This window comes from Sesamum indicum, linkage group LG1 (genome assembly GCF_000512975.1).
Source record: "Sesamum indicum cultivar Zhongzhi No. 13 linkage group LG1, S_indicum_v1.0, whole genome shotgun sequence".
In the NCBI taxonomy this organism is placed as follows: domain Eukaryota; kingdom Viridiplantae; phylum Streptophyta; class Magnoliopsida; order Lamiales; family Pedaliaceae; genus Sesamum; species Sesamum indicum.
Window position 1 is genome coordinate 8,777,192 of NC_026145.1, and position 26,774 is coordinate 8,803,965.

General features: G+C 34.9%; 4 protein-coding genes across 6 annotated transcripts; 2 read left to right on the forward strand and 2 right to left on the reverse strand.

Moving 5' to 3' along the window:
• LOC105159557 (growth-regulating factor 4) lies at positions 6,315-9,277 on the forward strand. 3 transcript variants are annotated; one of them, XM_020692124.1, is made up of 5 exons: positions 6,315-6,568; positions 6,949-7,270; positions 7,903-8,281; positions 8,487-8,947; positions 9,042-9,277. In XM_020692124.1, exons 2-5 carry the CDS (start codon positions 7,045-7,047, stop codon positions 9,047-9,049), a joined length of 1,074 nt encoding a protein of 357 aa, XP_020547783.1. In that variant the 5' UTR covers positions 6,315-6,568; positions 6,949-7,044; the 3' UTR covers positions 9,050-9,277. The 3 variants fall into 3 exon arrangements, with proteins under 3 accessions (XP_020547783.1, XP_011074968.1, XP_020547785.1); XM_011076666.2 differs by having other exon boundaries at positions 6,315-6,564; XM_020692126.1 differs by lacking the exon at positions 6,315-6,568 and adding an exon at positions 6,577-6,857.
• LOC105159568 (transcription termination factor MTERF6, chloroplastic/mitochondrial) lies at positions 10,063-12,102 on the reverse strand. Its single transcript, XM_011076677.2, has 2 exons — positions 11,961-12,102; positions 10,063-11,199 (listed from the first exon to the last, which is right to left on the reverse strand). Exon 2 carries the CDS (start codon positions 11,192-11,194, stop codon positions 10,202-10,204), a length of 993 nt encoding a protein of 330 aa, XP_011074979.1. The 5' UTR covers positions 11,195-11,199; positions 11,961-12,102; the 3' UTR covers positions 10,063-10,201.
• Positions 13,837-16,692, reverse strand: LOC105159574 (cadmium-induced protein AS8). Its single transcript, XM_011076688.2, has 4 exons — positions 16,460-16,692; positions 15,077-15,323; positions 14,708-14,983; positions 13,837-14,059 (listed from the first exon to the last, which is right to left on the reverse strand). The coding sequence occupies exons 2-4, from the start codon at positions 15,315-15,317 to the stop codon at positions 14,046-14,048; spliced, it is 531 nt and encodes a 176-aa protein (XP_011074990.1). The 5' UTR covers positions 15,318-15,323; positions 16,460-16,692; the 3' UTR covers positions 13,837-14,045.
• LOC105161829 (receptor-like serine/threonine-protein kinase SD1-8) lies at positions 21,027-24,975 on the forward strand. The gene is made up of 7 exons (XM_020697412.1): positions 21,027-22,418; positions 22,500-22,610; positions 22,733-22,938; positions 23,131-23,341; positions 23,458-23,695; positions 23,843-23,990; positions 24,231-24,975. The coding sequence occupies exons 1-7, from the start codon at positions 21,122-21,124 to the stop codon at positions 24,537-24,539; spliced, it is 2,520 nt and encodes an 839-aa protein (XP_020553071.1). The 5' UTR covers positions 21,027-21,121; the 3' UTR covers positions 24,540-24,975.

Genomic DNA, 26,774 nt, shown 5'->3' on the forward strand with positions numbered 1-26,774 from the left:
GAAAAAAGCTGTCGAGCACTGACTTCGAATCCAACAAGAACAGTGTCAGGAGGGTGAACTGAACTTTAATCAAATTATTAATATAAACAAATAAATTATTTACAAAAAAGCCTAATTTCTTTTCTTACTGCTTTTAGCTCTCTGGTGGAAGCTGTCTCTGTTCTTGACATGTGGCCACCAAGCGTGTGTGTTGTCCAAAATGACATTCTTGCCATTCTTTCTAATTAATTCTCAACTTACACTGATTTCCCAAACGAAACTTTGCTCGATTGATAAGATTAAAATTTTATAAATCGAACCAAAATCTCATGAATTATATCGTGATTTTATTTTTTTAATACAGTTTTTTATTTGAACTGTATCTTATTCAAAAATATATATATATATTTAGTACAATAATTATGTTGTTTCTCGATGATATTGAAAATTTTAATTTATATTGTGAAATCGCATTACGCCAAATTTGAAAATACCATTTTTTTAGAGGCCCGTTGATGGTGGAGAAATAATTTCACAGTATCTTGACATGGCATGGTTTTATTTTATTTTTTTATTAAAATTAAAAATACTTTTTTTGCCCTTGATTTTATTTTTATTTCCCATCTTATATGGAGATAAAATAATGTGAGTATAATAATAAATTATTCTTTTTAAGAATTTTAAGCTGAAACAATATTTTTTTTAAAAAAAATTGGATAGATGATTGAATAGGATAAATAACCAAATTATTGGGTCACTTATTCGACAGATCGGATCCGATTGAAAAAATTAATTAACCTGAAATAAGATATACATATGCATATATATTAGTAGAATATCAGTACATTATATATGAATTGATTAAATAAATACAATTTATAACAACTTATTGATATGATAAATGAATACAATTTAGCAATTAAAAATCAACAAACCTCTTTGGAGGAAACAAATTAAAATGAAGTTCAAACCAAAAATTAAAATTTATAACCCCAAATTCTTGAAAATTGAATGCTTTGTTATTTTTCTCTTTTAAAACGAACGGAGCTAGCAATTGTTGCTTCCATATAATATTTTTTTCAATAAAGAAACAAAAATACATAGCCAAGATTAAGCACTTTAGGCTATACATATAATGGTAGGTTGTTTAAATAATTGTATGTAAAACACTAGCCTATTTATTTTACTACATTGTCTTTTAGTGGGATATATATTTGATTAGGTGAATATTTATTTAACTACATTTTTTTTAAAAAAATAAATCAAAATCGATTTGATGGGTTACTGGCAGATCAATTTTTACTAGTTAGCATTGATTTTGACTTTGCTGGTTTGCACCATATGAATCGGCTTCGACACATGGATGGTTCTCTGTTGAACCGGTTGAACTGGCTGGTCTGGTCATGTTCTAAAAACACCAAGCAGAAGGGCTACTTTGCATTTTTATATTTGATACCCCCTCTATATTAGTTATACTAGCCCGAGGCTGGCAAACTGGTTCAATTGGTACATGAGCAGGTAAGAAAGGCCCATAAGGTCTTTTTTTTCATTTATACTGAAGTAGCAGACCCATGCGCAAGTTCATTATCAGCTTGCTACTTCATTATATAGTTAGATGGACACGTCCATATATTGCCAACACATTCGACATATGACTCTAAAATATCTCCAGCAAACTCTTAATCGTTTGGTGGCAAACTTATTGATAACCAGCAAGTAATCGAATTTCGAAAAACTCAGACAGATTGGACAAGACTCGACCAAAAGACCATAACTCTTTCAAGATAAGTCCAATCCTGATATTCTTTTTTCTGTTATTTAACTAAAGAACTTTCATGCAGTTTCACAAAGGCCAACAATCATTTGGCTTCGTACACTCTATCTCGATTTTAAAGTTATATTCAACAAACTTTGGCACTTTATACAAATATATATCATCTTAACTTCATTTTCACCCACTACCCTCACTTTGAGTTATCATTTATTTTATTCAGTAATTTTCACCCACTATTCTCACTTTCAGTTTTTCATTTATTTTATTAAGTATCGAAATACTGATCTCTATTTTGCAAGTTAGTCCCCTTTTAATCTTAGAATTTTCTTAAAAATCCTTCGACACTTGTCATGATGCTGAAATTCGATACTCATCACTATTTATGACCTTTTCTCATTAATTGTAATGATGGGGAAAATTGCTTAGTCGTTTTATGTAGGGATGACAACAAGTCGAGTTTTGGGATTGCCAAAACTTATAGACCCGATTAGTCAAAGAATTATTAAACTTCAATTTAATATTTTAAAATATTAGCAAATATACTTTTTATAAAAAAATAATATTATCATAATTTTATAAATACCACAAAAAAAAATGACTATTGGCTATAATTTTAATAGCTATGGACTAAAAATCGTGGTAAATAACTTTTATTGACCATGATTAAATAAAATTGATGCAAACATAGATTTTCTACCAAGAAAAAGTTATTACCATAGCTTTGAGCCACAACAAATATTTTAGTCACCCTCGTAGATACCACGGCCAATAACCATAGTACGACCGTGGTCAATAACTATTTATTACGATTTTTTTGTTTTCAATCATGACAATTGATGTGACTAAATGCTGTATTTTTTTTTTTAGAATATGATAGAATAATTATTATTAAAGAATGAAACAAAATTTGAAATAAAAAATTAGACCCTTTTTTTTGCCAGTTGCAATAAACAACTAGGACAAGAAAGCATAGAATATATTAAAAGGAAGTAAATAAGGCATAGAAAAAGTAGGAATACATCAATTACATGACGCTTTCGTTCAATTAATCTGCCCCACCTTCACTCTCAATCATTCTTCCTGCCCCACCTCTCAATCATTCTTCACTCAAAATCAACATCTACATTCATTGCCAATTAATCTTCTTGATAATATAAAAATATTCATTAAATAAGCCCAACAATCTAGAAAAATTATTTATATTTTTTGTGACTTTCAAGACGTGTGATCCCAAGGTAGATTGTGTATCATATTATACTTTATTAATTTGCTATTTTTTCAGTTTAAATTCTAATTAAAATATTCTTTTTAAATATATATGTTATTAATGATTTATATATACATGTGTGAATTAAGGCATATGAGTATAATTATTGGATTTCAATGGAGTCAGGGTGTACTCTTGTGCTACAGCCTATAAAAGCTGGCAATTATGCAAATCAGAAGTTAATTTTTCATTTATGCATATTTAAAGTTAATTAATTATTAGTTTTCTCAGTGAGTTTGTGTTTAAGCAAATAAGACTCAAGCCATCCCTCTTTACATTCCTTCTGCTCCCAATAAACGCCTTCTCCAGTTTCTTCACTTTCTTATTTGTGTTGTGGCTATATCAAGTTGAAATAAACTACAACATCATACAACACAATCAGTATTTTTGGAGAAATATCCCATCAAAATACACTATATGTAAAAAAATATTAGTAGCGGTGCACTCATTTTCTTGCATATGATCCAACGTATTTCTTATAATTCATAGGGCATTATGAGCCGTATGCGTCCGAAATACATGATACGACCACATAAAAGCTAAATTTAAAAAAATAACTGAAATCAAAATTATTTATCATGATGTAAATACATAAAGATATTCATAACGTGCAGCATATGGAGGGATCGGTAGGATGTTTTCAGAGTCAATTACTGTTGGCATTAGATCCACCGTATTATTCGAGGGAATTGGTGCAAGTGTTATGATGCGGAACCATACCCATATTTGTAATAAATGTATGGCATCGCCTGTATTAGTTTTCCCTCGCATTGATGCCGTATACAACCCCTGATATAGATACGCCAACACTGCCTAACCCTAGGTTGAGGTACCTTCCTCATGAATGTCCTCCATATGTCGTAAATACAATAGCAACACGGTGTTATCCGTAGCATCGAAACACAATATCCCACCAATAATGCACATGGCACATATACGTACATCCTGTAATACAGCATCGAAAGGACTATCATCGTCACACATGTTTTGAAACAACCATTGATGGCAATAATTTGCCACTGCTAAGTATTATATCTTGTATCTACTCCGGTAATAAGATTACCTTCCACCGGGAGAGCCTAGATGATAGCGATTTCCTGTAGAGTTACAGTTCCCTCACCAATCGAGAAATGAAAAATATGCGTATCGGGACACCTTCTCTCGACTAATGCAATAATAAGTTGTTTGTCAATTTCAAATATAACCACACTGTAAAATTCCCAAAAATCCTATATTTTGTAGCACCTATAGAACACGAACTTGACGTGGGACTAGTTGAAGGACACGGAAAAAAGATATAGTACATATAAAATTGTATCTGGAGCTCCAGGCACATCTTCAAATTGATAATTTGTTTGCCCGTACAACACACTTGTATCAATTGAACCAAAATTTATCATAATTTCACTCAATTTTTTTTTTCAACACTAGAAATTTTTTCACTTTGAACACACTTTAAATATACTTTGAGAGCTCATCCTTGGAACACATTTTGAGAGCTTACCCTTACATAAGGGTGAGCAACCGCCTGGGGCACTAGCACTGCTGCCAGCAAAGCAGTATGCAAATGCAGGCTGCTCTGACCAGGATTTTTTTTTTTTTTAAATGGCAGCACTGCTAATTCTAATCGTTGTGTTGCCTATTTTTTCAACATCTCAAAACTGTACCATTATTGTAAAAAACATTTCTTGCATTATTAAAACAATTCTCACACAGAAAGGAACCATTCAACTGATTTTGAATTCTAAATTTGTCAAAAACAAAATAGTCTGAATGATTCATTCAGAATTTTATTGATTAAATTTTGAATCAACATTCATATTTTCATTGTTTACATTCAGTATAACTAAAACAAAAATAAATTAAAAAATTGGGTACATGATAAAGTTCGACTCGAGAATAGGTAGCTATTTAAGTTACTCGAATTATTCGAAATCGCATTACTTAACCTGAAGCTTACCCTATGGGTATCTATTAAGTATGAAAACACCAGAGATGATAATATAAAAATATGTCGACAATAAAATTTATATTATAGTAAAATGATATTGTTTACAATATTTGATACTTTCACAACTCTTCTAATACCTATTGTCAACTATCAAAATAATTTGCACTGACCAAAATAAGCAACCAAAAGGTTGGTGAAATGTCAATAACAAAGATGAGACAGAGGGTAAACTTTTGCTACACCTATGATATCAATTCAAATTCTTGTCAAAGACATTGGGGACTAAACGTATGTAATAATATGTATGTTTTTTTTTTTTTTTTTTCTATCAGATTATAGGATCTTGACTTTTTGGCATAATAATATTTTTATGGATATGCTATAGGAATCAAGAAACCGCATATTACCGAACAAATCAGGGCCTTAGTTCTTAGCAGGCTCACGACATAGTAACTTATTTTTTTACAAATTCTGGCATAATGTTTTTATAAGTATGCAATGGGGACTATATCGTTGCATAGTTCTATACAAGTTAAAACGTTGGTCACTAGTGGACTCATATATGTTTCTATATAGATCTACCATAGGGATCGAAATTGCTACATTCATTCAAATGCAATCCTCTAACAGAATAGGCTCACGACATAGTACCTTAGTTTTTTACAAGCTCATGACATAATATTTTAATAAATCTGCTAGAGAGACTATGTCGTTGCACATTTCTGCACAAGTTAGAACTCTAATTATAGCAGACTCATATAATAGTGTTTCTATGAATCTACCAAGGGGATCAAGATTGTTGCACGGGTTCAGATGCAATCTTCTAGAGGATTGTTGGACGTCACTTGATTCTTGGAAGGCTCACGACATAGTGCCTTAGTTTTTGACAAACTTGTAGCATAATGGTTTAATAAATCAGGAACTATGTTGTTATATATTTTTAAACGAGTTAAAACTCTTGATTATAGTAGGCTCGTATGATAGCCTCTACAAATTTATATAGGGATCAACAATGCTGCACATTTTCAAATTCAATCTTTTAACAGAATGTACAACGTCATTTCTACTTCCTTTTGTTTTTATAAAAATAAAAAATCAAATAGGAAATAAAACAAAATGGGGCCCAAGTTTTCTTCCCCACTTGGAATCCCAAAAACTTGAGGAGTGAGGACAAAGGTTGCACACTCTTGTCATCATGCAATCACATGAAGTGTAATAATCATTGGACCACCACCGAAACCACAAACACAACTCCAATAATTTCCCCCCACCCTACCCCACCCCCACCCCCTGGTTGCCTCCCACCGCCCCACCATGCTCCCTAAACCTCAGCACAAATAAAAACCAGTATAATCCCCTCATTAAACTCTCCAAAACAACTCAATTTGTCCCCTAAACCAAGAAAATACCCCCATCATTGTACTCTTAAGTCCCCTGCCCTTACTTCCAGTAAGTCCCAGATTCTCACATTGTCTCACTGTACTTAAACATTCTCAGCTTTTATTTCTCCTCCACCAGCTTTTTATCCCCCCATTCTCTGCTGCTCCCAAGTCTACCTTCCACGTTCGGATAAACCCTAGATCTGTCCCCCCTGTAGGTGAAGACACTCTCTGCCCTTCCCCTGTATACCCTCTGCAAGTGTGTCTGTGTGTTTCTTCTGATGTTTTTCCATGTTCTTGAATTTCTTTCTGACTGCAGCTTTCTAACAAGCACTGATACACTTATGTGTGTCTCTGCATTTACATTACCTACAGTATGCTGCCTTTCTTCTTTGTTTCTGTCTTGATGGACATCAGCTTTCTGGAAAGTAAAAACTTATTCTTGACTCAATTTTCCACATCCCAGAATTTACAAAAATATAAAACAAGAAAGGAAGAAAGCAGAATGTAGGGTTCAAGATTTAGTTCCTTTGTTGTGTGCATATGTTTCTTATGGTTATATGTTTACCACCTGTGATAATGTTAACTGTGGATGCAGATTCTTTGGGAAGTGACAGGAGGGTTGGATACTGCTGGAACTAAATTGGTAATAGGGGGAAAAGTGGGGGAGAGAGTAGAGTCAAGAGGAGGGAAGATGAGTGGGATAGCACCGGCATCAGTGGTGGGGGTGCGGGTGGCGGCCGGAGGTGTGGAGGTGGGGTATAGGGCACCATTCACAGCTGTGCAGTGGCAGGAGCTGGAGCAGCAAGCAATGATATACAAGTACCTGGTAGCTGGCCTGCCCGTCCCACCAGACCTTGTAATGCCAATTCGTCGTGGCTTTGAGTCGCTCTCTGCCCGTTTCGGTCACCACCCATCATGTAATAATCTGACTGTTTGCTGTGGGTGTGCACAATTGCTTATGAATGACACATTCATGTAAAACATGTAATTAAAATGGGATGGTAACTAATTGACCTACTTCTGCTAATAAATGATCTTGTTAGTAGAGATGTGAGTAAACTCCAATTCAAAAATGAAATACTTGTTCTAAAAACTGGTTGGTTATTGTTGGATGTCACTCATCAACTTGGGGGAGCTGTCGGAAGCTTCTTACCGACCAGCAGTCTGGGGCTGATACATACTTGCACTTACATATGGTTTACTGTGGTTATGGGGTCATCTGTTGGTTGCCAGCTCTTATTTGTACTGTAATATTTTGGATGCTCTATCTACTTGTGAGGTTGATGAGCTCGATGTTCCTGCACAATCTGAGATTTTTATGAAACGGGATAGATTCTTTTGTTGATTTCCCTGAACATAAGAATTGGCAAATAATGAGTCTAACTAGAAGACTATCAGTTTTTTGTCACTGTTCAGTGGTTCAGCATACTTGCATGTGGTCAAGCCTCGGTATGCATTGTTTATGCTTGTAGTACTCTAAAAGTGCAAATCCTGATATCTACTTATGCTATCTAACTCTGGAACTTGCATTTGGGTACTCGATGTGCAGTGGGCTATGGTTCCTATTATGGGAAGAAATTTGATCCCGAGCCTGGGAGATGCCGAAGAACTGATGGAAAGAAGTGGAGGTGCTCTAAAGACGCACATACAGACTCCAAATATTGCGAGCGGCACATGCACCGAGGTCGCAACCGTTCAAGAAAGCCTGTGGAATCTCATTCTACTTCGCAGTCCTTGTCGGCTGCAATTTCTCATGTCTCTACTAGGTGCAGAAGTAACAGTGGAAGTGTCCAAGGTAGCGGCAGTGGGAGCTTTCAACGCATGCCATTGTACTCTGTTGTCAGCTCTGGATTCTCATCTCAGGGGAGCAATGTGACTAAGCTACAAACTGAACCTGTCACTTATGGGATTGATGCCAAGGAATTCAGGTACGTATGTTAAGCTACGGATGCCCTTGTTTGCTAGCAGGTTCTTATGTTCTTTCGGTTGATTAATCCCTTTAAATGGGCTTTAATACATTTAAGGCAATGCGGGCATGTGATCTAGTCTTAGTAAATGAGAAACTATTCTTTTCTACTCTCTCTCTCTCTCTCTCTGTCTGTCTTGATCTTTAACTTTAAGCTGAAAATTTAGGTCTATTCATGGGCTCCCTCCTGCTCCAAACGATCATAGTCCCTATCTGGAAGCTTCTGGATGTGTAGGAAGTCTGGGTTTAGGTTCTAGTGCGGGCAGCGGCACATGGCAGCTGATGCCTTCTCAAGTTTCTTCAAGCTCCTCATACAAACTGAAATCTGATTCCCAATTACTCAACCATTCCTCTGCTCAACAAAGTATGCCTCGTTTCCAGCCCATTGATGCCAAACATCAGGAGCAGCACTGCTTCTTTGGGAGTGATGCCGGTTTGTCTGAACCAGTAAAGCAGGAGCAACATCCAGTGCATCCTTTCTTCAGTGAATGGCCTACAACTAAAGAATCATGGTCCAATCTGGACACTGATGGATCGAACGAAAATGCCTTCTCGTCTACTCAGCTCTCCATGTCAATTCCTAGGACATCGTGCTATTTTTCTTCAAGGAATGCTTACTCTACAAATGGTGAGTTAGGTGCAGCAACGCGGTCTACCCTTTTCTTGCACAAAATTACTAAATTTTGGCTTACCAAACTGAAACTTTCTGATTTGTTGGACAGATGGTTGAAGGTTGACAGAGAATAATAAAGACAATCAGCCTTTGCTGGTTGGTCAGGGCGGTAAGTCTCTCTCCAGCATGTACATGTAATTATATAAGGTCTGTGTACCTTAATAGTTGTTGAATTGACGTTCAATTGTTGTCATTCTCGAAAGCCTGAAGGTAAATGCTTGTGTTGTAAAAACAGATGCTGCTGTGAATTCAGCATCTTGAATAAATGTTCCCCATTTCTCCGTCTCCTGGAGCAAAAGTCATCCCTTTTTGTGTCTTCCATGTATTTTTTGTGAAGTAGAGTCATTGTGTCTGTGTCCCTGATTGGATCGTAAGTAGAAAACCTTGAAATCTGTACTAGCTAGTGTGGACTGATTTTGTATTAAGGGAAGGTATGACATGAAACAATTGACTGCAATTCTTATACAATTGGCCCTTTTTCTCAAAATCACTTTTAAGATTAAAATTTATCAAAATCACATTTTCATAAAAAACTATAATTTGTAACTTTTAATCCCATAATAAATATTTTTCTACTAATTACCTATATACCTATTGAATTATACCAAACCACTTGACATGATGTTAGTTTTGGAATTTAACTACATTTGCAGTTATATGATTGAAATTGTGAATACCAACGCCAAGATAACTTTTCCTAAAATCGATTATTCCAAATCAATTCACTCATAATCAATTATGCAACCTTCTGAACAAGCTAGGCCTGACTCATATGAAACAGTTCAAACTATCTTCCAACATTGAACAAAACCCTTCCCCAGTCCTAGATATTCATTTCACCAAACATATATCTTGCTACTTCAAAATTGTTGTTTGAAAGGTCCACCGTTATAAGCTTTAATCTTCTCAGAGACTGGCGAAAACTACAATTTCAGATTCAAATTTACTAATCATATCAAACCAGGATCGACGCGCATACTGCAATAACTTCCCTACATGATTTAGAGCAGCACTTGGGATTAAGATGAACAAAAGCCAGTAATACGAAGCTCGACGAAAAGAAGTAGATGTTGACGAGGCAATTGCAGCATGTCGTAATTTTATGCCTAACGGTTTCTCTCTCATTGAACTTAATGTGGAAGAATACATTACAATCATATCTAGGACAAAACTATTAAACTTGAGCAACATAAGAAAGATAAAAGTTCCTCAAACAAGTTGCTCGACTAAACCAAATTTCAGTAGAAATTTCTTCTGGTTACAGTCCAACATTTCGCTCAAGCTACATTCTACGTGCTTTTGTTTCAAAAGTTTTTGCCTTGCCTCTAACCTTTTCTTCAACCCATGCCTAAAGAAGTCTGGATACTCAGCAACTTCTTGGATTTGCCTTCCCATCCCCTGTTCCAAAAACTTGATCCTTGGTCCCAAAGAATTACTTACACTCTTGATCAGAACTGGAGGATAACCGGCTACCAGTGCTGCTATCTGGCTTGAATCAAACCCACATGATTTTAGATACATAGCATTAGGCCTTAGAATTTTGTTGGGATCCCGACATAGAACTTCCGGGAAAGTTGTTGCTACTCTTTGGAGCTGAGGCCCTGTTAGACCTAACGACCTCAGAAACTCAGAAGTTGGACGCAGCCGTTTATCAACACTGTAACCCATAATGAGAGGATGTTTGACCAGAACTTTACCAATCATCCCATCTTTGGACAGACCCAGGCTGAAGAGAAAATCCACTGTCTGCGAAAGCTTGGATTCAATGCTATAACTAATGATTCTAGGGTTTAACAGTATCATTTTGCCAAGTTGCTTTTCGGGAGCACCAAGAGCTTCAAAAAATGCAAGGAGTGGTGCCAGCTTCTCTTCCAAACTGTGCAAGAGTATCTGCGGGAATTTTGTTATAGCAGATGCTACCTCCTTTGGTTTTGTCTCCAATGCTCTAAGGCATTGAACCATTGGAACAAGTTTATCATGCAAGTCAAGAGTTAGTATTTTGGGACACTTCCCGACCACAATAGGAAGTTTCCTCTCTTGTATTCCTATGCTTTTCAAGTACTCCCAATTTTCTGAGGCTTTTTCCCTGTCCATACCCTCAAGCCGCTTGCACTTCCTGGACATTTCATGAATGCTTTTATCATCAAAACCTCTGTCTTTAAAGAACCACATAATGCCATTACCCTGGCAACTTGTTTCCATATCTCCTGAAGGGATTTGTATAACTTCAGATACAACCTTCTAAAATTAACTTCAAGATAATAATTTAGTGCAAAAATGCTATAGGTAGAATACAAAAACACTAAACAGAACCAAGGGCTTTCTTCTTGGAAAGCAATGCAGTTAAAGGCTGTTGAGCATTTCCTACGAAACAATAAGAATTCTTTATATAGGAATGCAAAAATTCAGCATTCAAACCATATAACATTTCACTGGTTTACTAAGTACCAAAATGCAACCATATCATCTTCATAATTTTTCCATACATATATACAGGCATACAAAGAATTTCCAAAAAGATGCACAAAAGACAAACAAATTTAGGATAACAAAAGACGATAATATGTGCAATGAATTCAACACCTCGCAAGCAAATTCCTTGAATTACAGATAAAACTTACGACAAATCCATATAATCATTTAACTAAAGAAATTCAACCAATGTTGCCAAATAAAGAACACACAACAGCAATTTTCACGAATTTCAGAACTTAATTAGCAGCATTCTCCGGATACACTAGGGTAATTAAAACCACTTATTTTATTCAATTTCAACCACTTAACTCGAAAAAAATCCACGAATTTCAGGACTTCAACTACATTTCGAGAATTTTCAGCTTGTTCCAGTAACTGGAAGCAAATTACGATTAACTCGCGAGAAACAAATAGAAAAGAACAAGGAAGAAGTGGAGCAGAGAAGAAACTGAAACAGAGGAAAAGAGCAGAGGGAGGAAGGAGATAAGAGTACCTGCCGATGAGCAAGAGCTGCTCTCCAAACTGGTGGCCCGTGGATGGATTGGCTGCAGTTGAGAGAAGAGTAAAAGCCTGTTGCGCTCTCTCTCTCTCTCTCTCTCTCTCTCTCTGCCCTTTTTTCACTTTTTATCATTTTCTCTTTCACAATCATTTCTTTATTTCTATGATTATCCATATCCATCATATACTTCTTTTTCTTTAACAAATAACATTAATTACACCTCAACTCCTTTTAAAAATATCAAATTATATTTTTCAAATAAAATTAAAATTATATTTATATCCTTTTAAAAATACATGATTACGTTCCAGTAAGGATTAGATGGAAAATATTGACTCCAACATCAAAATTACATAAAATTTTAATTTTGTCGTTCATTTAGCATTCCAATGTAATATTATTATACTTATAAAAGGATAAATGTAATATATATAAAAAATTGAAATGGGTATAATCCTAATAAGATATTGTTATCAAATTATTATCATTGGACAAAAAATAACCGTTTATGAACAGAAAAACTAATCATTTTTCTTTTCGTACTCTTCTAACTTTATGTATATGGATGGATGTGAACACTATTGTTGCATATATTTCTCGAGAAAAGCACCAGATGAAGTACTTGAACAATACATTTTCAAGAAAAATATACGACAACGATGTTAACCTCATTAGTTTTGTCATTCATCTACGGCGACTCGCCGCCATCAACATCTTTTGTCCAAATTCTAACAAAAAAGGAGTCGGGCGTAAAGTGTAATTTTAAATTTTTTTTGGGAGTATATAATTTTATATTTTCATAGAAATCTAATTGTAATTAGTACGAAAAAATATAATCATAAATTAATTTTTATTTTTAATAATATAGCATATATTTGTCCATGCACCAAATATTGCTCCACGTATGATATTATTCATTTAGGCGTAATGTGACGTGCATTTATCTATTTTTCTGCCCTTGATTTAAATATATTAATTCCTTAGAAAAATATTAAAGTAAATTAATTTCAAAACAAAATTATGACACAAGATGTGGAACCTCGGACTGCGATGTACCAAAGTTGATCGAAAGGATTCTATGCTTGTTAGATTATGGGGATGTGATAGTCGTTTTCCCAAACTTTTAAGCTTTGGGGTGTAGGATTGGATTTTCTATTTTAAAACTATTCAATAAAAAAATTACGCTGTCTATTTTATTTAAATATATATATATATATTAAATAAAATAAAAAAATACAACAAAATTTAGAATAAAAGATCGAATCCATAGTACGAGCCTCATAAAATTGATTGATAGCTTATATTTAAATGTGATCAACCGTTATTTCCAGAGATGTCGCTAGAAGAATCATTGCTTTTAACTGTAGTTAATTACTATGGTTAAAAATAAAAAATCATGAACATATACTAATTAACTACGGCTCTGTAACAACTATTAGTCATTGTTTCTGTAAACGAGGTCAAAACATTTATTACAATTAAGAAATGATAAATATTTTGACTAAAAGTAAAACAGAGGAAATTTTGATTAACCATTATTAAAACTTAAATTTTCATATCGATTTGTTCTGACCGTGATAGATAATATCAATTCCGTGCTGTTTTTAAACTGTAACAAATTTTCCATAACTCAAAAGCAATAATCTGATCTTTATGTCCACCTGCAATTCTAAAAACTAAATTACTTTTGTGGAAACCAATTGTGCTAAACTGAGTTTTTGTATTATCAATTTTCTAAAAATTGGACCAAAACACACAATTGGGGCCTTACTTATGTTACTCTGGTCAGTGAGACATGCAAGAAGTATGCTTCAAAAATCATCTAAGGCTGAGTTTGCATATTGCTCAGCAAATTTCAAGCTGAGGATACTGATTTTAACTTTCTGCATGATTTTATAAAGGGGCTCACTGCAATAACATCAGCTACAGAAGCCCTATGATTCAACAAGATCCAAGAATTGGAGAAGGGCTTTTCTTCTCATACTTACAGAAAGAATCGCCGGTAGGAAGCTATACGGAAATGGATTTAAGCCATCGAATCAGTCTCAAAAGAGTTATCTTCGAACCTCCATGCTGCTGTCAACTCTTTGAACCTGTAAGAAAGTGCAGGTTATTGCCAGTTTCTCGATCAACCCTCTAAGAGAAGATACATTCGAAATGTATGATGGGTCAAGGTTTAGATAAGTTGAGGCATTTCCAGCATTTCCAGGTTGGTCCAGAACATGTCATCTTTTTACACTGCTTGGCTTTTTAACAAGCTCAGCAACATACTACCTAAGGTAGGTAACTTGTTTTGTCTAGGGAAAACATGAATTTACTGTCATTTATTGCCATGATGCCAAACGTCTCGTTGCATCTCTGAAAGCAGCCTAACTGGTTATGGTGAAATATGACATGCTACCATCCAACATTGACCAGGAAGGATCTTGGACATCCTTATATAGTTTGAGATCCCTCTTCTTTAGTAATCGATTTTCAAGAGATGGATATAAGCCCATGACAAAGTGGTACAAGCCCATTGTGTGTGAGTGACTGAGATAGGCCCTGGGGGGCAAATACCACACGGGCATGCGCAGATTAGGTGCGGAAAATATCATGCTGCCATGAATATTGGTTAGGGAAGGATTCCTAGAACTTCTTATATCCACATAGTAAATACTTAAATGCAGTTCAACTACAAGCAGCTATTAATTAAAAAACTATTGAACAAGGCTCACCAATGGTAAGTTATTCAGTTTTACCTCTAACCCGAGGAAAGAAGGTGCCACTGACTCTTCCTAAACGATCTCTGATATGTTTAGTGTTGGAAACCAACATACTTTTAACGTCAGCCAAATCTACTATGTTCTCTGTCCAACTTCCCATCTTGAAGCCGGGAAAAGATGTAGATGCACTTTGTTCTACGTCGGACATGTGAGGTATAATGTCACCAAAGCCATCTCCTGCACGACTTCTCTTCCCAAGTAGAAGTCCAGCTCGAGCAACGTCCAATGCACCTCTTCTCGTGACAGTAAAAGCTAACGCAAAAAATCAAATATTACGGAAATCTTGCATGAAATTAGCAGTCGGCATGGAACAAATAAAAATGACGACAATTTTCTGAAATATACCACTATGAGGGACTTCTAAAAGATAATTGGCTGGAAGACCAATGCCAAAACCGAGCAAAGTAATCCCAACACTAAATCCAGCACCACAGCCGGCTCCAACATAACCGATTACCTCAGGTCCAAAGCCAGGGCCCCATCCTACGCCACAACCAATCCCTACTCCAATGCCCCAAAAGGCTCCGTATGTCGGATGAACTGGATTCCACCTCTCGTATCTCCTGAAAATACTCTTTATGATCATTACCACCTGGATTAGAAAGAAAGAATGAAGATACAGTTCATAACAATTGGCCGCAAATATACAGACTAGTGTTGTATTCAAACAATGAAGGACAAGTTTGCTGCAGGTCCGAAGACCAATATACTTCAAGAGTCAGGACAATAGTTTCAATATTTAATAACTCTAGTTCATATGATTACTGAACCATGGAAACTTTTTTCACCTCGTCATTCCCATATTGTGTGATAAAGTTTCCAGTATGCGGAAGCAATTAAGCACAACAAGAGAAAGAAAAGGACCAATGAAAGAAAGGAACTGAGGGTTCAACTTTTTGCCCTTTTAGCCAAAACTCATTGGACATAACCCAATTTGCTCACCACAGCTCTAACAATACGTTAAGAATTAAGTCTAGTCTTTGTTGGATCAAGGATTATATGGCGGCAACCACCAGTCTAAAATACGCCCACATGAAGTAATGAGTTTTTCTCCGTGAGGTCCTGTTTGTGGCAGTCAAGCTAGAGATTTAACCCACGATGTTCGGATCAACTTTTCCTGCAGACTTGAGAAGTTAAACGAATTGACAACTTATTCATCAAATATTCACTCATTGATTCTACTGAAGATTGGACACAAAATGTATTTCATCTATTACTCCTACTTACATACTTAAGTCATCCTAAAACGCAGAAAATTTCTAACTTTTAACAGTTCCATGAATAATCCATTTCCCTTCTACAAAAACGAAGAATAATCGTATACAGCACACATTACATTACTGTGGTGCTTCCATGCAGCAAACCTGCTCACTTCAGTAAAAAATAGTTGAATACAGGAAAAAAAATGCCCAATACTAGATAATCAAATCCACACCAAAGCTGCATAGCAAGCTCAAATGCATGTAAATAAACAGCGCATGTAGAGATACAAATTCACATGCAACATACATACGCAATCTCACAGACATGCCGACAGCAAGCATGAAGAACTAAAAGAAAACTAAAATCAAAATCCAATCAAATTCCGACCAAAAAACACACAATCACACGCAGAACTATGTGCAAGAACTAGGGAAAAAAAATAACTGGAAAATCTCGCACTATTGAAATTCATTCGTGATTTCAGCATACTAAATTTAAAAATGAAAATCAATTTCAAAACTAAACCTGGAAATCGTTTCTTGCGGTTGAACAGAGCGAGTGTAAGCTTCGAGTTTTCAAGTGCCACCTCAAAATTTGAAACGGATAACTATGCGCTGTATTTATATGGACAACCTCCGGGTTTGGGCCGGGTTAGGCCCACTTATATTCGGATCTTGAAATTGGTATACAGCCCATTTCTACGAGAAACTCGGAAGGCCCATGATTATATTTACTAGATTTCTAGCCCTTTTTTTATTTATTTTTTGATAGAAGCAGTAAAAAATATTTCAATAAACTGAATAATACATATCAGTCCATCTATAGCAAAAAATTAGGAAATAAATTACAATAAATTCACATAAAATGATATAAGTATCTGCACGTCCTATATTAATAAATTCCTTAAGCTTAATTGTATTTTTTGATCCGTAATTATGATAATTTGACGTTTTTATCCAATAACTTATTAGAATTTGTAACATGGTCCCCGTATATTTTATTATTTCGCGAATTCTGAACAGATTTGGCCCTACTTGCCAGATTTATTCCAAAATGGCTTGAAACTAGCATGCGCACACACATAACTGTACAAAAAAATGAGATAAATAATCTTATTAGCTGATCTTGAATTGTTTTCTTTGCATCAGAACAACATTAATCAGCCAACAAGATGTTAATTTGCCCCACCTTGAAGCAGTCACGTGAGTAGCTACCACACGCTACTTTCCAACCATCTGACAAGAAATCCGACAAACAAGAAAGAAATTCAGTCAAATCTGTTCTGAATTCGCGAAATCAGAAAACGTACATGACCAAATTACAACTCTAACAGATTTGCAGGGCTAAAAATACAATCAAACCCAAACCTTCGTGCCAATAACATTATTATATTTTAGTTGTATATAGGAAAGAGAAAAATAAGTCAAAGCAATTCACCCCCCCCACCCACCCCATGCATATATAGTTTATTATTAGAATAGTAAGAGACGTGGAGTTTGATGAAGTACGAGTTTGTAGGATCACCACATGTCACTTTATTATATATATATATATATATATATATAAACAAATGATATTTGTATAACAGGTGAAATTAAGACCCTTAATTATTAATTTTTGTGGATGGGGAAGGAAAATTATGCATCATTATCAATAGGAGAAGCATACGAGAATGGAGATCCGAGAGTTGGTCTGCTGGGACAACCTAGTGGAAAGCAGTTCGAGTACTACGTGAAGTACAATCCCCCTCCCCCAACACCATGGCCTACATCTCACACTGGATGGGGTTGGGGACATGCGCCATTTCAAGAACACCACTCCCAAGATACTCATCGCCGCCGCTCACCATCACACCCTGCAATATGATCCACCCATACAAATTTCCCACCTTTTTATGATGTAGTCCTAAAATATTACGTAATTACAAATATTTTTTCGTTTTGTTTGGAAAATTATAAATATGTATGTAGCTCATAGACGTTGAGGTTGAAATTACAATTATTTATTTACTTTTCTTGAGAGATCGAAAGTACTATTTTACCTTTGCTGTTTTTATTGTTTTATGCTAGTCATTGTGGCATGTTATTTCTATGTGCGTATAATACGTAAGTTTTCACAATTTAAAATATATTATAAATAAGAAAAAAATGTATAAATTAATACATTACATAATAAAAAGAAAGAAAATAATTTATAAATTAATGTAAATTGCATGGCATTTTTTACTTTATAAAAAATTGATACGACGGTGTCATTAACCGCCGTTTGTGAGTATGGGAGGGATTTTCTTTTTATATTAGTATAGATGGCGTCTGAGAAAATATTTAATATATATATATACATATATATGTGAGGGTGGGTAAAGTAAATATCCGTTATTGTGCAACAAAAATTTGATGAAAATTTAATGGAGCCTAACGGAATGACTCATTGTTAGATGGGCCGTTAAAAAGAGTGGGTATATATTTATAATTTTTCAAACAACGAGGATGTATTTATAATTGTGTCAAATATCATAGGACATGATTGTGACTTACCTCATATTTAATTATAAAAGGTTTTCATATTAGATTGTAAAGGAAAATATATTTATTTTATATGTATATAACATCCGTTCTATAATAATACATTTCCATTTAAAATACCAATTATTATGTCAACAATGCCAATATTTCAATGAAGGTTTTTTTAAAAAATAATATGAAATTTAATAATTCTTGTTCCAATTTTCTTTCAATTATTAATTTAATTTGTCAATTTTATTCTATCCTAACGTTGTCAGCGAATTTAAACTTCATGATTTTAGGTTACTCCTTTGACTAATTTTTAATTGGAGTTGTGGATGATATTTAAAAATAATTATTAGACTTTTTCATTAATATTTAATTTATTATTTTAGAATGATCAGTCTATAATTTTTATTATAAATTTGCGTCGCATTTTGTATTGGATCGCATGTATAATAACAAAAAAATATGGATAAATTATATCGACATCTCGTTAATTAATTTACGCCTAATTATACGAATATTTCCTGTCATTTGCAATATTATACGTATATTTTTTAGGTTTAGTTGTAATTGCAAGTACACGCTCTATTTAATGACTAGATTTTACCAAAACACCCCTTCAAAGGGTATAAGGGCATGAAATGTTTGTATAATTAAGATTAACTTCAAGGGTATGGTTGTAATTTACCTAAAAAAAATTAGCTTCAATTTGCAATAAACAATATGAACTGTAGAAAAATTAGCTTCGGTTAAAATATGTGGACTGCGAAATTGCAGCAAAATTTTGCAATGTTTCCAAGAGTTTTGACTGATGAAATATTTCGTGGGTAATTATTATTATTATGTTTATTATTATTATTATTAGGATAATTTACAACAACTTTATTTGGAATTTGATATAATTATGAATACTCCCTCGTTGTTTGAAAAATTACAAATACCTCCTGATGTTTAATGAAATTATGTAATTCTTAGATGGAGGTATGAAATTGTCAACTTTGTTCTTATTGTATTTCTAAAACCAAAATTAAGAATTTGTTAGAAAAAAAAAAAGGATGAAGTGGATGGAAAAATTTTAAAACTTATAAAGAAATTATCACGTAGTTAATAAAAAATATTTAAAAAAATTTAAAAATAAATATAATTATAATTCTTAATTTACAAGGACATTTTAGTCAGTTTATCACAAAAAATAGATAAAAACCTAACGTATCGGGCTAATTGTTAGAGGACAGTTGAAATGAGGAGGATACTGATAATTTTTTAAACAACGAGGAGGTATTCATAATTATGTCAAACTTCAGGGACAACCATCGTAATTTACCATTGTAATAAATAACAAAACATAAGACAGAATAGCGACGCATTTTCTATCAGGCTATTATCCAAATTCTAAACACGGAAACTACAACTATAGATGTAAGATTATAGCGTACGATGAAATTTGTACAACCTGTCCTCGCAACAACCTACGGCGAGTAGGCGACTTTTGTTGGAAACAACCCTCGGGTAGTTTCGCTCCCGCCACAAATGATAGACGAATGATGGCAGAACAACTCTATTTGCAGCATTTATGAGATGCTGAAAATTTTTACTGGTCCGAAGAAAAATAGGGGTGGTATAGAAATGGTCAAATGTATACTATTTTGTGTCGATTATTTTGAACGTGTTTATCAATACTATGACATATATTTTTTTGGGATTTTTTATATTTTGTTTGACTGATTAAAAATACATTGGTTGACTGAGGGGAAATTGTTATAGACTCCAGCAGCTCTTTTGACTATCCCGACTGATTTAGACGGCGCCAATTTCACCTACCATTGTCGTGTGGTGGAATGATTGTACTTAAAATCGTCAAAAAAAAAAAAAAAAAAAAAAAGTAAATATGTAAATGGTTTAAATTGTAAGATCAAAAGTGGTTTCGATCTAAAGTTTTATGATTAAAAATGCAATTTTATATTATAATTATTCCTAACACGTTAATGTGTTTGATTTTTTTTGTTTTTTTAGACACTCAGGATTCGAACTCAATGCATTTAATCAGAGATTTTGAGCCAAACTCAGACAATGAGTTTTGTGTTAAATTCAACCTATATTGAATCTGTATTGTTTGAAGTTTACCAAGTGCGGAAGGCACGTTAGGGAAAAATTCAAGAATCCTCCGTGATATTGGAAATGTTAAAAAAAAAAATTGAGAAAAATAAAATATCAATTATACCTCCTATGTTATAAAAAAAACATTCAAAAAACCCCTGAGGTCAGATTAATTAGGGGGCTGTGTGAGTTGTTGTTCATAACATAAGGATAATTTTTTATATTTAAATTTTTTACAGAGTGCTTTTTTTTTATTTTTTCGTATCATATTTAACTCCATTATGTAATATTCGAAGACGTTCTAATTTAACGATGTTGTTGAAATATTAAAATCGTAAAAATTTTATAATTGTTATTTGTTATTCAGTATCGATTGATAGTTGTTGATTATTTATATTCACCAAGTAAATAATATATACAATTGATTTGGAGAAAAAAAAATGATAAAAGAAGAGGAAATTTCATTTCAAGAAGTCAATGCTACTCAGAGAAGACTTCCTCATCTATGCACTTTTAGACTCTCATCCATTTCTCTTTACCTCCCACCTCAATTCCTTCCTCAAATTCATCAAGCATAGACATGTGGGAGAGAACAAAACACACCACCAACCTAATCTCAATATGTGTTTTCCTGTGTTTCTTGTTAGGAAATCCATGTTTGTGCATTGGAGGAGACACACTCTCAAGAGGTCAATCCCTGTCAGGAACCCAAACCTTAATCTCCAAAGATGGAATCTTTGAGCTGGGATTCTTCACACCAGGTTCAAGTTCTTCCCAGAACACCTACCTAGGAATTTGGTACAAAGACTTCCCTGAAAGAACTACAGTTTGGGTTGCAAACAGGGAGACACCATTGAGACAAGATTCTACATTAGAAATTGCTCAAAATGGCAACCTAGTATTGATGTCTCATGATTCTGATGCTGTCTGGTCAACAAATTTGATATCAACTTTACCAGATACTGTTGAAGCAGTGCTTCTTGATAGTGGGAATCTCATCTTGAGAGATGGGCCGAGTCCAAGTACTGTGTTTTGGCAGAGTTTTGATCATCCTACTGATACATGGCTGCCTGGAGCGTCTCTTGGTTTTGACAAGATCACCGGCAGAGCTCAACGTCTTGTTTCGTGGAAAAACGCAGACGATCCTTCCCCCGGGATGTTTTCTGTGGAGATGTCTCAAGATCAAGTGTTTCAATTCTTCTTACGGTGGAATATGTCGACGACGTATTGGAGAAGTGGAGCTTGGAATGGGATTGTGTTTGGATCAGTTCCTGAAATAAGTTACCTCACAAGTTTCAGCTTTGTTTCGTCTGAACGTTCGACTTACTACAATTATACTGTCCTGAACAGGGCAGTGCTGTCCATGTTTGTGATCAATGCATTAGGTGAGTTTGAGCAGCGCACGTCTCTACGCAGCCACCATTCGTGGAGTCCTACGTATGTTCTGCCTAAGAATCAGAGCGATATCTTCGCCTTTTGTGGGGCGTTTGGGGTCTTTGCTGGGAGCACTTCAAATCCCTGCACGTGTTTACACGGATTCACCCAAACAAGGCCTAATGATTGGTCCGCTGGGTGTTCCAGGACGACCCTTGTGCAGTGTGGCAACAGTAATTCAACTCAGGGCGAGAAGTATGGATTCATGGAAGTTCCTGACACTACGTTGCCAGCGAATCCGACAGCTCATCCTGCACGAAATTCTAGAGGTTGTGAGTTGGCATGCCGACAGAGTTGCTCATGCACAGCCTATGCATTTAATGGTAGTGGATGTTCTGTTTGGGAAGGGGATTTGTTTGATACACGGAATGTCTCAAGCAATCAGGACAATAAACAACGTCTGTACATCAAACTTGCGAATTCTGACCTTCCGGTCGATAAAGGTTGTTGCTACAATTGTTTTTTCTTTTCTTGCAAGATATGTCAGAAGGATTTTCGTGTCTCGTACTAAACAGCATGTTCAGGGAAATGGAAGAAGATGTTGGTGGTGATTGTTGCGGTTCTCGTTTCGTCGTTTGTAATCGTTTCTGGAGGCTTTCTGGGCTGCTTCTACACAAGGAGAACAAAACAGAAAGGTTCAAATAAAATAGCCTATAGCACTGTTCTATTTAGCCGACAGTTTTTACAACGATTCTCTTGCATTATACGCGACATTGTCTGAAGTTTGAACTGAATTTGATACTAACATTGTTTCCAGAAGTGAAAAAGGAGTCAGGGGAGGATCTTTTGTCGTTTGATTTTAACAGTAGTGTTCAGCCAAACGACAATGGAACTGTTTTGAGGCATAGAAATCACGCGGATTTTGATCTGCCAATGTTTAGTTATGCAAGTGTTTGTGCAGCAACAGACAACTTTTCACCTGAGAACAAGCTTGGAGAGGGAGGATTTGGACCAGTTTACAAGGTACTATAATTATAATACATTAGTATTCTACAAGTTTGAATTAGTACTCTGCTAAAAGTTTTGTGGGCTTATGAGAATTTGTTTCCACATTTCAGTTTCCTAATCAAATGAGTGTTATTCTTCAGTTTTTCATGATTCTTGGACAGTATTATGCAGGTTCATTTTTAACGTTAACTTCTCTGCTTCGGACAGGGAAAACTACTAAACGGACAAGAAATAGCCCTGAAGAGGTTGTCCAAGAAATCAGGACAAGGTGTCGAAGAATTCAGAAACGAAATCCTGCTAATAGCAAAACTGCAGCACCGGAACCTTGTACGTCTACTAGGTTGCTGCATCGACCCGGACGAGAGCATACTGATCTACGAGTACATGCCCAACAAGAGTCTCGATTTCTTCCTCTTTGGTCAGTTGGAGGTGTTATAAATTGTAGCACTAACTTACATTTGGTAAATGTATCCAACTTCTTTCAGTACATGATCACAGTAAGTGTTGGTTGAAAAGTGTGTGAATGATGTGTAGGTTCAGACAAGGAAGTGATTCTAGATTGGACAACACGGGCTCGTATCGTTGAAGGGATCGCCCAAGGGCTGCTCTATCTCCACGAATACTCAAGAGTGCGCATTATCCATAGGGACTTGAAGGCGAGCAACATTCTCCTAGACGAGGAAATGAACCCCAAGATATCAGACTTTGGGTTGGCGCGTATTTTTGGAGGCAATGATTCGCGGACTTACACAAAGCGAATCGTCGGGACGTTGTAAGTAAAAACGGCCGATCATGTTAGAGACATTACAAGATTAAATGATTTCTGTAGTCATTTAACATGGTACTTAGACGAGCACTTTCAACTGTTAAGTACATATAATGAAACTGAAATAGAGCTTTGTCTGAAATACATTTGTAGTGGCTATATGGCTCCTGAGTACGCGTTGCAAGGGCTGTTCTCGATACAGTCCGATGTTTTCAGCTTCGGAGTTTTAGTTCTTGAGATTGTTAGTGGCAAGAGGAACACTGGTTTTTATCTCACGGACACCCTCAATCTTCTTGGACATGTAAGCAACATTCTTGCTATTATATGTCGACCAGAATTGTTCTTAAATTACCATTTTATTAATTGCACAACCAAATTGTCAAGCTTAATTTCGATTGGACCAAAACTGCCACCTCCTAAGCTCACGGGACTAAAATCGCAATTTTCTCATTATATGTCTCATCTAATTTTTATTTCTTGCATTCTAGTTCAGTAATTCCTCATACATTGGTAAGTGTAAGGTGTTTACTGATATTTGCAGGCATGGGAGCTGTGGGTTTCGGGCAGAGGAGCGGAGCTGGTGGATCCAGCGGTGGGCTGTTCTCCAGCTTCTGCGGCGCTGAGGTACATCAACGTCGGACTTCTGTGCGTGCAAGAAAACCCCAACGACCGACCAAACATGTCTAGTGTCATTTCCATGCTTAGCAGTGAGCTAAGTACACCTCTTCCTGCACCAAAACAGCCTGCATTCTCTACCACGACAGCCGTCAGCTCAGCTTCAGTAGTAAACATTAGTGCTGGCAAGTACTCTGTCAATGGCTTAACTGTCTCTGCCCTTCAGCCCAGATGATGATGCCTCTGAACCCTGACCTCCTCATTACGTTGTTTCTGATCAATCTTGAGGGAGAAATTACACGTTTAGTCTCATGGGATAAAGGTTCCACACTTTAGTATCAAAATGATGTTACATTCAGTCCTAACCCTTACGAAATTTTCAAAATAATTTTCGAATTGGAAAAACTCGATACATTTATACCCATAAAACAAAGGGTTAAAAGCGTTTAACCCTCTATGCTATATATGCGACTAAAAGTATAATTTAATTTGCATGATTTTGTACATATACATATAATAATATTCTTTAGAGTGGTGGTGGTGGATTTTTTGGTGTTGAATTTGAATATTGATGAGGTGAAAAAATGTGCCAACTTAATTTTTCCCCTCTTGATCATTGTACGGAGAACAAGTAATTATTGAATTATTCTTTTTATTATTAAAAGAGCTAATAACACTAGCATCCAATTTTATTATTTTTTTTCCTTATTATTTGAGCTCATATTAATTGGAGGAGATAGAATGACGTTTTTGCCCCTTATTTTTGAGAAAATGTAATCAAATTAATTAATCCAAAAAATAAATATTCACATTAATTAATATAGTGACAATAATATTGAGTGATATAACTTATATATTATTCTTCCAATTCGGAATATTGGGAATGGGCCTTACTTGTCAAGATGTTGGAATGGACCCATAATGAGAGGCCCTTGATTAAGCCTTTATGTAATTAAGGCATCAAATTGTGGATTGGCGAAGTTGAATCCATATGAATTATCGATCGTTCAAATAAATATAATAGCGTCATTGGTCCCCTTCGAGTCCTAGCAGTCGACAGGACTTGGCTTCGATCTATGGCTATTAGTCTATTAAGTTTAAGGTTTTGAACTTATCTTGTTCGTTGAAAAATAATAATAATCGAAATTTATATTAGCTTGTTTAAAAACTAATTCTTCAACGTCCACATTTTTAGACTCTTTCTACTAGTTAGAACCGCACAAAGTTTGCTATCTTGTGATTTTCTCAACATCAAATTATAATTATTTTCGAAATTCCTCTTGCTTTTATGTTTTTTATTACTCTATTTTCGACCAATTTGTTTCTTCTGATAGTTATGTAATTCTTTTTTTATTAGATAAAATAAAAGGGTTAATTACACTTTAGACCCTTTTTTGTCAGCATTTGGACAGAAAATGCTGATATTAGCAAAAAGAAATGCATAAATTTTTAATTTTGCCATTCATTTAATGTTACCATGTATCTTTTTTTTATTATAAAAGATAAGTGTAATATATATATGGAGTAAGGGTAACATCATTATATTTTTTCTTTTATAAGTACAAAAATATTATATTTGAGTGTTAAATAAGGGATAAAATTATAAATTTATATAATTTTTTGCCAACGCCAATATTTTTTATCCAAACTCTAACAAAAGGGTGTCAGGTCAAGGTGCACAGTGGGTCAGGTCAGTCCAGGATAGGCACGAACCAGCCCAAAAAAATTTGGCCCAAGATCGGTCCTATATTGTTCATGGCCGATCTTGGCCTTCTAAGTGGGTTCTAATTGGGTTCATTTTTAAACCTAGGCCCAGCCTATGGAGCAGCCCAATTGAGACCTAACTAGCCCAAATCAGGCTCGCATCAAGCCTGAATGTTTAACAAGCTTACAATTATAAACTTAGATGATAATAAATTTAAAAAGAATTTAAAATAAATTTTTGTACTAAAAATTTAGAAGTAGAACAATAAAGATAAAAGTTTTTAGAGTTGAAAAGTATAAAAAAAAACTATTAGAATAATCAATTTAAAAAAATAAAATAAATATTATATATTATGCATTATTTAAAAAAAAAAAAAAAAAGCCCAAACGTTGGAAAAAGGGGCACCTATAGGAACATCTCTACTGACGAACCATTTCAATAGTACGGGTGCTATCATGCCACGAGGCACGACCATGGAAGGCCCGACCTTGGTCCTGGAACATTTTTTATTGGTTCAATTTGATATTAAATTGATTAGCCCAACTCGATCCACTGCACATTTTAAGTATAAATTAATTAAAAATAAAAAATTTATTTATCATACAATAATTCTATTATAAATTAATTAAAAAATAAATATAAATTTTTATTCAATTTTTTTTTTAAGCATCATTCTTTATTAACCCATGGTCTTCTTTAACAAGGGAAGGGGGAGTATTGAAGTGATGGTTGCCCAAAAAGGAAGCAAATAATCAAAGCAATGAA

Excerpts from the sequence above, each read along its gene's own strand:
- LOC105161829 (XM_020697412.1), top strand. The coding sequence starts at position 21,122 with ATGTGGGAGAGAACAAAACACACCACCAACCTAATCTCAATATGTGTT. Across the intron at positions 22,419-22,499 it reads TGACCTTCCGGTCGATAAAG|GGAAATGGAAGAAGATGTTG; the intron begins GTTGTTGCTACA and ends CAGCATGTTCAG. Across the intron at positions 22,611-22,732 it reads AAGGAGAACAAAACAGAAAG|AAGTGAAAAAGGAGTCAGGG; the intron begins GTTCAAATAAAA and ends CATTGTTTCCAG.
- LOC105159568 (XM_011076677.2), bottom strand. The coding sequence starts at position 11,194 with ATGGAAACAAGTTGCCAGGGTAATGGCATTATGTGGTTCTTTAAAGAC.
- LOC105159557 (XM_020692124.1), top strand. The coding sequence starts at position 7,045 with ATGAGTGGGATAGCACCGGCATCAGTGGTGGGGGTGCGGGTGGCGGCC. Across the intron at positions 7,271-7,902 it reads TTTCGGTCACCACCCATCAT|TGGGCTATGGTTCCTATTAT; the intron begins GTAATAATCTGA and ends CTCGATGTGCAG. Across the intron at positions 8,282-8,486 it reads ATTGATGCCAAGGAATTCAG|GTCTATTCATGGGCTCCCTC; the intron begins GTACGTATGTTA and ends CTGAAAATTTAG.
- LOC105159574 (XM_011076688.2), bottom strand. The coding sequence starts at position 15,317 with ATGATCATAAAGAGTATTTTCAGGAGATACGAGAGGTGGAATCCAGTT. Across the intron at positions 14,984-15,076 it reads TTTAGAAGTCCCTCATAGTG|CTTTTACTGTCACGAGAAGA; the intron begins GTATATTTCAGA and ends TTTTTGCGTTAG.